General features: G+C 44.3%; 1 protein-coding gene across 1 annotated transcript in view; it reads right to left on the bottom strand.

The window, feature by feature from the left end:
• Positions 1–10,046: 10,046 nt before the first annotated feature.
• The window catches only part of gria1a (glutamate receptor, ionotropic, AMPA 1a), a 75,360-nt gene continuing 74,912 nt past the window's right edge, over positions 10,047–10,494 (bottom strand). The window contains 2 exon segments of the mRNA XM_056439002.1: positions 10,047–10,425; positions 10,427–10,494. Of these exon segments, the coding sequence (XP_056294977.1) occupies positions 10,105–10,425; positions 10,427–10,494 (389 nt within the window). The 3' untranslated portion in view covers positions 10,047–10,104.

The raw sequence follows: 10,494 nt of genomic DNA, 5'->3' as shown, positions 1-10,494 counted from the left end.
GCCATGTTGATTTCAGGAGGAGGAGGAGGAGGAGGAGGGTAATAAAAAGCTGGTGGAAGATGTTTAAAAAGTGTGTTGCTGCATTGCGGAACACGAGGAACAAGCTGCCCGTCAGCAGATGTTGAGCGGCTCCAGATGTTTCTCTGTCCTCGGCTCGTTTCGCCAGATGTGCTGAATCGTTAGTAACATTTACATCTTCATCACGACTCAGGAACACTAGTTCTGTTTATCGTGTTTGTTTCTTTTTGCCAATATCTGTACTACTTGATATGCTCTTTGGTGTTTATGATGACGCTCCGTCCACAGCGTGGACATGTTGAGTTCCTTCACATCTGACGCGTCTGTATTTATCTCAAGAGACAGTCGATCTCACAGCAAGTTTATTTTTACAGACACAACATTTCTTTCTGGATTAATCCCAGTTCTAGACGTGACTTCTCTTCTCTCCACTATAATCAGCTGGGAAAAAGAAAACCACCACGAGAAAAAGTTTAGATCATCAGAGATCCAGGAAGTCGGTAAATTATCTTTATTGTTTAATCCATTGATTACGTAAAGAGGGTCTACAATCCTGTGTGTATGTGGGTGTGCAAGTGTGTGTTTGTGTGTATGTGTGTGTATGTGTGTATGTATGTGTGGGTTTGTGTGTGTCTGTATATGTGTGTGTGAGCTGGTGTGTATATATGTATGTGTGTTTATGTGCATGTACTGTATGCATGTGTGTGTCTGTGTGTGTGTAAGTGTGTGTATGTGTGTGTGTGTTTGTGTGTAAGTGTGTGTGTGTATGTAAGTGTGTGTGTGGGTGTGCATATGTGTGTGTATATAAGTGTGTGTGTGGGTGTGCATCTGTGTGTGTGCTTGTGTGTGTGTATGTAGGTGTGTGTGTGTGTGGTTCTTTTCTTTGGACAGCTTGCCTTCAGAAGTCGTTCCTGTCCTCCAGAGACAGTCAGGTGACAGTGAGGTGACTGTCACCTGACTGTCACCTCACTGTCGTCTGACTGTCGACAGTGAGGTGACAGTCAGACGACAGTCAGGTGACAGTGAGGTGACAGTGAGGTGACAGTCAGGTGAGCTCGGCCTGAAACTTCTCGTCTCTTTAATCCGCCGTTATTAAAGTGTCAAGGATTAAAAATAAAAAAATAAAAAACCTCCAAATCCAATGATTTTTTAAGTGGCCTTTTTTGCCGCGAGGAGTGATTACAAACAGCCTCCCTGTGCCCCCCCCCCCCCTCAAACAGGAAGTGGGAGGTGCATTCGCCTCGGTGGCCTGTGATTGTTGTGTTTTAATGAGAGCGACTGCGGAGGGAAGATAAGCCGCGGAGAGGGTCCGGCTGGGATGAGAATAATCATCAAAAAACGCCATGTCTTTCAAAAAAACACACACAATGGGACATCGTCCCCCGCTCCGTCGCCCATTCATCCCCCCATCCCCCACCCCTCCATCCCTCCATCCCTCCATCCCTCCACCCCTCCATCCCTCCATCCCTCCACCCCTCCATCCCTCCATCCCTCCACCCCTCCATCCCTCCATCCCTCCACCCCTCCATCCCTCCATCCCTCCACCCCTCCATCCCTCCATCCCTCCATCCCTCCATCCCTCCATCCCTCCGCCCCCGACAAGTGCCTGCCAATTGACATTCCTGCGCGATGGTCTCCTGCTCGCCCTGGAATGTCACATCGCCGAGCCAAATGTGCAGTTTTACAGATTAGTGAGGAGTCGTGAGAGAGAGAGAGAGTGAGGGAGGGAGAGGATGAGATGGAGAGAAAGAGAGAAAGGGGATGAGATGGAGAGATAGAGAGAGAGGATGAGATAGAGAGAGGATGAGATGGAGAGAGAGAATGCGATGGAAAGGGAGGGAGAGGATGAGATGGAGAGAAAGGGGATGAGATGGAGAGAGAGATAAAGAGGCATTCAAGGACCGAATTAATGCAAACTCATGCTAATGAGGCGTTCAAATGCAGCGGCGTGATTAGCGCTGTGTCCTCCTCTCTCTCTCTCTCTCCTCTCTCTCCCTCTCTCTCTCTCTCTCTCTCTCTCTCCCTCTCTCTCTCCCTCTCTCTCCCTCTCTCTCCCTCTCCCTCTCTCTCTCTCCGCTCTCCCTCGTTTACTCTCCACAATCAGCTGCTGGCATTTCGTGATGAGATCGCGGCGTCGGAGGAGAATCTCAAGGCGGCTCGTCGATGTCGTCTCTCTGTAAATGTCACATGTTAATGTGACATTAAGACACGAGGCGTTTAGATACTCCTGCACTTTATTTATCTCCTGGGGGGGGGGGGGGGGGGGAGCTTCTCTTACGTGGAAAGAGAGAGATATCGACTTTGTATTTTTATTCGCACGTCCTGTGAATGTGAAGCAACGTTAGCGTGAGCGTTGCTCTCTGGCGCCCCCTCAGCGTCCGACGGCGACGCCCCTCACACAGAATATCCGATTGACTTGAAATTGTTCCCACGTGTCCTCGTGGACCTGCTCGACAAGAAAGCCTCTCGGACCCCTAAGCTCCGCCTACTTACGTTTTTTCGGCCATTTTGAATTTGGTGAAAAACCCATAATTGGCGAGTTCTCCTTCACGCCGATTCACACCAAACCTTTGTTGGTTATCATGATTGAAGCTTTATATCAACTTCGTAGGGGCGTGTCTTGTTGTGTTTATTATTGCACCATCTTTTACAGTGTATTGTACTTTGCTCTTTTAACTGTTGACATGTTTTGGCCTCACAACAACAACAACAACAACAACAACACATTGCTTAATTATTTATGAATAATCCCAAATCCTCATCAGAAAAAAACACGCCACCGCTTTATGTGAAGAGCTTGAGAGAGATTAAGTGTGTGGATATTATTCAGTGATTACCTGTGTGTGTGTGTGTGTGTGTGTGTGTGTGAGAGAATTATGACTTTATGACGGGGGATTTCATGGTTTTCGGTGATAAACAAGTGGTGATGTCACAGAGGAACACCCAGTCACCACAGGGGGGCGTGTTTTATATACCCAGGGGGGCGTGTTTTAGATACCCAGGGGGGGGGGGGGGGTCTTAGATCCCCGCAGAGCATCGGATCTGTGAACTCACCTGGAACTCTCGTTTATTTACTCTCTAAATGAATCACACCAGCTAATCTGAAAGGCTTTAGTGTTGATGTGTGTGTGTGTGTGTGTGTGTGTGTGTGAGGTGGGGGCGAGTTAGTTGGTGACCTCTCTCTCTCCAGGGAGAAGGGATTATGTTCCTTTGCTGTCGTGTGTTCTGACATTCAGAATGTTATTAAACTCCAGCAGTCGGAGCTCAGGGTTCACTGATTACTCTCTGGGGCGGAATCCATTATTCAGGCGTTCACTTCACACGGCGCGCGTTTACCTCACAATGTCACACCTGCACACGCACACACACCTGCACAGTAAATATATATAAATATTTATATGAATATTTATATATATCAATATTTATATATGCATATATATAGTATACTGTATATAAGTATGTGCAGGTGTTTGTGCGTCAGTGTATATATACGTGCATATGTATATGCACGTATATAATGTTTATATATCCTTATATAAACTGTATAAATATATATGAATATATATGCATAGATATACTGTATATGCATATATATATCAGTATGTGCAGGTGTTTGTGCGTCAGTGTATATGCCTGTATATGCATATATACAGTATATATATATATAAATGTATATATATATATATATATATATATATATATTCACAGCTCCCTCCGGACGCTCGCTCACCACTGCAGATGAATGTTATTCCGAATGTGTCGTTGCTGCATCGATGCATCTTAGGAACATTTGATTTGTGTGCCTTCGATACGCATTTGGGTATTAAAGGAGAGAGCTGGAAATATAGAGTTAGGAATATTTCTTTAGCGTACAAAAAAACCTGTCCGCTTAAACCGAAATGATTTCCCATCACCGCCGTGCGCTGGTGGGACGAACAGTGTCTCCTATCGTCTGTCACGTTTTAAATGAAGCACAAAGCTTTGCAGTGAAGAGATTGCAGTTGCAGCTCCTGCGGAGTGACGCGTCGCCCCCTGATGGAGGCGACGTCCTGCTCGCCTGCATTTGGACCCTATATGCTCCTCTGTGATTGGCTGGGAGTCGACCCGCGTTGTGCAGAGAGCCTCCTGGAGAGAAGCCCAGTCCCATAACGCCCTCATCTGTCATCGTGTCCGGGGCGATGTGCGCCGCCATCCATCTCCCCCCCCCCCCCCCCCCATGCATCTTCCCCTCGAGGCCGTTTGCCTGCCTCCGCCCCCGTGATGGACAGATGGCAGATGTAAGAAGAGAGAAGTTGGGTTCCCCTTAACTTCACGAAGGTCTGGCGACGTGCCTGTGCCCCCCCCCCCCCTACAATGGGAAAAGCACATATTTCAAACGGGGAGGACAGTTAATCTGGAGAGCATCGGACCACCGGGCCGTGTCTCGTCGTGATGGACCGGCCCTTTCAACGGGTCCCCGGGTGACCCTCCACACCACGGGGGGCCGCAGCGGGGGAGGAGGGCCGTGAAGCTCCGGCCGGGCGGTGACTCATCGTCTCCTCGTCGGTTTTCATCGACGGAGCGATGGAAGCACATCGTGAGGCGGAAATCAGCAGCCAGTGGGAGACGAGGAGCTTCAGGCCGAGAGCCTGGGTGTGTGTGTGTGCACTGACCACTAGGGGGCCAACCCCATGTTTCAGTTAGGACCCGGCCTCCAGGGTAGTGTCTATCAACATGTTCTTCATAGGTTCCTCATTAAGGAACTGGTTCTTTAAGGAAGCCTGGTTTGAAAGGTTCTTTGTGGAACCAGAAATGGGGCCTTAAAGAACCTTGTTTTGAAGGTTCTTTGAAGAACTATTTTAGGAAATGGTTCTCTAAGGAACCCTGGTTTGAAAGGTTCTTTGTGGAACCAGAAATGGGGCCTTAAAGAACCTTGTTTTGAAGGTTCTTTGAAGAACTATTTTAGGAAATGGTTCTCTAAGGAACCCTGGTTTGAAAGGTTCTTTGTGGAACCAGAAATGGGGCCTTAAAGAACCATGTTTTGAAGGTTCTTTGAGACACCTTTGTAGGTTCTTTGAAGAACTCGTTAAGGAAATGGTTCTTCTATGGCATCACTCTGAAGATCCATATCCGGTTCTAGATGGAACCTCCACGGTTCCGTGTGAGTGACTCGGCCCTTTTGCTCCGGGCTGAGGACGCTGACGTCAGCGTTCTCCTCCCTGACGGCGGCAGGACTTCAGCGCCTCCTCCTCCCAACGAGAGCCGGCAGCAGCATCTTCCCCATTTCCTCTCCTCCAGTATTTGGGGAGAAACGGCTAACAGTGAGACCTCCTCTCTTCATAACAGTGAAGACGCTTCGGAGACATTAAATAAAAACATAACATCCCAGAGTCTGAGTTTTATCTTTAGAGGTACCACGGAAAAAGGAAAAGAAAAATAAATCGTGGTGAAGTTGCAGCAGCGACGGTCCAATCACGGATTAGCCAGCGTGACGAGGCGGCGCCGACCTGTCGGCTCTGGATTTGTTAAAGTGTGCGAGTCACGTCGGAGTTATAGTCCATGAAGAAGAAATAATTCGGAGCGTGATGTCTTTTTCTTTTAAGCCTTTTCCAATCCCCTAAAAATCCAGAAAAAAACCAAGACAAATCATCAAGCCGTGTTTTTATCAGCTCCAACGTTAGCAAGTCGAGCTAAGTCGCGTCACATCTTACATAACACGTAGAACATTAGAATATCCCATAATATCACACCCACGAAGTGGAAAGTTTACAATCCAGCTGAGTCAGCACACTAGTTTTTTTAATCTGACACAGGATTAGCCTCCATGTCTCCTTTTCTCTGTTGATGTTAAAAAGTTAGAATATAAAAACAATAAAGAGTTAACCGCTGCTCTGCTCGTCCAAGTGTGTTTACAAAGAGGAGAAAAAGGGAATTAATTTAGGTTCAAGTTAAATCCCCCAAAGCGGCCTGACGGGGTCATTGTGAAGGTCGGATCATGTTGGTCGGAGAAAAAACTGAAGATGTGTCTTCATCAAATGTCTCTCTCTCTCTCTCTCTCTCTCTCTATTTCTCTCTCTCTGCAGACAGACAAGTAAAAGCCCCAATGTGTGTTTTTTATTAATTTATTGGTTTCTGTTTTTTCCCTTTGTTTTGTTTCTATGTCTGTTTTTTAAACCTCTTGTGAATGAATCGTTGCTGTTTTAATTATTATGTTTGTTCCGTCCCTGAAGAGGAGTTGGTATATGTGTACAGTCTTGTATTTATTTATTTTTTAACAAAACATGTGATTTTTAACACTTTATTTTGAAAAATTGTAAATATTTTAAATATGTAAATTAAGTGTTTTAATTTAAAAAAAATATTAAAAAATCTTTCTGCAGAATACACCTCTCTTTGCTAAAAGAAAGAAGGGAGGAAACATATTGGGTAATAATCTTGTGGTTTTATATATCGACGGCGTCGCTCTATCGAGCTGCTTTTATGCAAATGATGTTTACTCTCCGGATGCTAATGAGGAGTCGAGTGGGAGCGCGTGAAGCTCCTTCATTAAACGTCCTCTGCTCTTTGAAGTCCACACTGCTTCTTTATGATTGTCATGCATTTCTAAACAGCTGTTTTCTTTGTGTCTGTTTGTTTATTCTGTTGTTCTGTATATGTCAGATGTTTGTTTTGTTGTACGGCTGCTATGTCGGCCAGGTGAAAAAATATATAAAAGATTTCTGATCTCAATCCCGGTAAAATAAACACAGATTATTCTTGGGCGCTTTTCTTCAAATGTCATAAAGTCATATCGTCACAGAGTCATAGAGTCATAAAGTCATAGAGTAAAAGAGTCTTAGAGTCATAGAGTCATAGAATCAAAAAGTCATAGAGTGATGAAGTTATAGTCATAGAGACATAGAGTCGTAGTCATAGTGATAAAGTCATAGAGGCATAGAGTAAAAGAGTCATATAGTCATAGAGTGATACAGTTATAGAGTCATAGAGTCATAAAGTCATAAAGTCAGTCATAGTGATAAAGTCATAGAGTCAGACTCATAGAGTCTTAGTCATAGAGTCATAGAGTGATAAAGTCATAGTGTCATAGAGTCATAAAGTCATAGAGTCATAAAGTCAGTCATAGTGATAAAGTCATAGTCAGACTCATAGAGTCTTAGTCATAGAGTCATAGAGTGATAAAGTCATAGTCATAGAGTCATAGGGTCATAGAGTCCTAAAGTCATAGAGTCATCAAAGAGTCATAGAGTCAGAGTCATAGAGTCATCATAGAGTCAGAGTCAAAGAGTCAAGAGTCATAGAGTCAGAGTCATAGAGTCATCATAGTCAGAGAGTCATCATAGAGTCAGAGTCATAGAGTCATCATAGAGTCATCATAGAGTCAGAGTCAAAGAGTCATATAGTCATAGAGTCATCATAGAGTCATCATAGAGTCAGAGTCAAAGAGTCATATAGTCATCATAGAGTCAGAGTCATAGAGTCAGAGTCAAAGAGTCATATAGTCATAGTCAGAGTCATCATAGAGTCATATAGTCAGAGTCATAGAGTCATAGAGTCAGGGTCATAGAGTCATCATAGAGTCAGAGAGTCATCATAGAGTCAGAGTCATAGAGTCAGAGTCAAAGAGTCATATAGTCATAGAGTCATAGTCATCATAGAGTCATAGTCATAGAGTCATCATAGAGTCATAGAGTCAGAGTCTCAGTCATAGAGTCATAGAGTCATAGTCATCATAGAGTCATTGGGGCGGCTTTAGCTCAGTGGGGTAAGAGGGCCGTCCTGCAACCGCAGGGTTGTGGGTTCGATCCCCGCTCTCCCCATTAGTTGCAAGTCAAGTGTCCTTGAGCAAGGCACTGAACCCCAGTTGGGATGGGTTAAATGCAGAGAACTAATTTCCCCTTGGGGATAAATAAAAGTGTATATTCTATTCTAGTCATAGAGTCATCATAGAGTCAGAGTCTCAGAGTCATATAGTCATAGAGTCGTATCCCATCCGCTCGATGCACAGAGCGAGATGTGTGACTCCCGTGGAAATAAAACAGGACAAACCAATATTTTATATCTTTATTCTGTTACAAAAGCATGATGACTTCCTTCCAGGACACTTTGGTTAGAAAAAAAAATTAGTTCTCAAAAAGACTGAATCCTAATAGTTGTATTCATTTACTTTTTTAAAGTTTTTATTATTATACACCCTTTTCCATCGTCTAAAAAAACAAAAACAATAATGATGTTTTTTTTCTCCGTTGAACAAACTGGTTGTTGATTCAATTCCAGTCGTAAAATACCGTGAAAAAAAGGGAAAAAACGACAAAGAAATACTCAAAAGGTGTTCAATAAATCTCAAGCACTTAAAAAACACAGACAGGAAATCCTTTTTGAAACTGCAAAAAACAAAAACAAATGAAATAAACTCCAAACCGTCATTTTAAACAACATTAGCGTCTACAGATTATTCGACACCGGTGTGTGAGCGCGTCGTATTTTCTCCTCTGTACAAACATCGAGCGTCTCTTTTGTCTTCTCGGGTCTTTTGTACAAATCCATCATATAAAACGTCGGGAGGCAAAGCCTCCGCTGAGGAGCGCCGCGCCACGATTAACACGACGTCGGCAAAAAAAGAAGACGCACCGGTGGAGAGGAGGAAAGGAAAAGGTGATTCAGGTACACTGATGCATGATGGGTAACACACACGTTCACTGTGGGAAGAGAGAAGCCTTTTATATACACACGACAGGTGGAGATATCAGTGAAATCTGAATGGCAGTTTGACGACCTAGAGGTCATGTCTCAGAGGTCACGTCTCAGAGGTCACGTCTCAGAGGTCACGTCTCAGAGGTCACGGCTCAGAGGTCACGGCTCGGGATTTGGTACCATTTTGCTTTAAAGCAGAAACTCAGAGGACAACGGAGCCGAGGAAGATGAGGAAGATGAGGATGAAGAGCCCGGCCTTCGTGAAGCCGCTCGGCCTCCGCTGTGAACCCAGAGGTCAACGAGAGCTAACGCCGACCTCCGACCTCTGGGAATCCCATTTCAAGCAACGACCTTCAAGACACCTCAAAATAAAATCCTTTGGACTTGGACACTGTGATGATGAAGATGATGATGAGGTTCAGTGTATTTTTAGGACTTGTGTTGTGTGATCAATTACAGCAATCAGCCATTTCTTTAAAAATATAAATATATATATATAAATAAATAAATATATATATAAATATATATAAATATATATATATATATAAATAAATATATATATATATATAAATAAATATATAAATATAAATAAATACATATATATATATAAAGAAAAATGTATTTAAATATACAGTATATATATATATATATATTTGAGCATTTAAATGTTTTCAGGTGGAATTTTTTTCAGGTAAATACATCACAGGAGGGAGTGGACGATGCAGCAAAACCATCCAACAACAGGCAGAGCAACATCTGATCTATCATTTCTTCTTCAGCTCTGCAAACAGATGAATGGATACGCTCTGAATGTCACGAGAGCAGAATACAGTGAGAGGTCACTCCGTCGCCACGGAACAAAGCGTCGGTGTGTTTGGCCTTTGTTCTCATTCATGAATCTGTTGTTGCGATCGTTAAATAGTCAGGTGTGTGTCGTGTATCTGTGAGAATGGCCGAGGCGTGGCGCGTTGAACGAGGTGAAGCAGCGACGCACGTTTTTGTTGTGGCCTGGTCACCTTCAGCTGAGGATGAAATCAAATCAAACTACTTTTGACATCAGTCTCAATCATATAGGATATCATAAAAACTGGCTATGCTACGCAGAGCACTTGGTCCGTCCAACAACAACGAAAAATGGCGCTTAAATGTGAGCGAACGAGATTCCCAAAAGCAACGTGGCCCCGTCGCGGGAAGTCTTTGTCCTCCTCTTGCCCACATCTGTGCAAAGACATCAGAAAAGCATCTAGGGAGCAGAAGGTAGTGAAGGTATTGCACACGGAACGGCGTCACACTGACGAATAAAGTTTTTTTTCTCACACAAATAAACACTGTAGAAAAAAAACAAGAAAAAACACGCCCCCTGTTGACGGCTTCTTTTATTGCAGCACACTTTTTTTTCTCTTCAATATCTCTTTTTCAAACATCCACGTATTTAAAAAAAAAACCCAAAAAAACCGAAGTGAGTCTCTTCGTACGTTCGTTCGTTCGTACGTGAGCGTTTTTTTCTTCTTTTTCCGAGAGTGCGTTTTGGCAGTAGTTTTTTGTTTTTTTAAAAGTCTTGTTCCAAGTCGGGCGCGTCGACAGCCAGTCGGGAGGGTGGGGTGGGGGGTGGGGGGTGGAGGATGAAGGCCAAAACCAGACGGCCATGAGGTCATTAAGAGTCTTCATCGGTGCTCTTCTTCGGCCCCGCCCTGCCTGTTTCCCCGCCGCCAGCACAGTCACGTGACGCCGGTCACATGCCGGAGGCTCCCAGTCCCATGCTGGCGGCGTGGCTCATGCAGGGCAGCGTCTGGACGGTCTTGGGGA

Source organism: Pseudoliparis swirei, chromosome 19 (assembly GCF_029220125.1).
Source record: "Pseudoliparis swirei isolate HS2019 ecotype Mariana Trench chromosome 19, NWPU_hadal_v1, whole genome shotgun sequence".
NCBI lineage: Eukaryota > Metazoa > Chordata > Actinopteri > Perciformes > Liparidae > Pseudoliparis > Pseudoliparis swirei.
The sequence above is the reverse complement of the archived record's forward strand: the minus strand, read 5'-3'. Positions and strand labels throughout refer to the sequence as shown.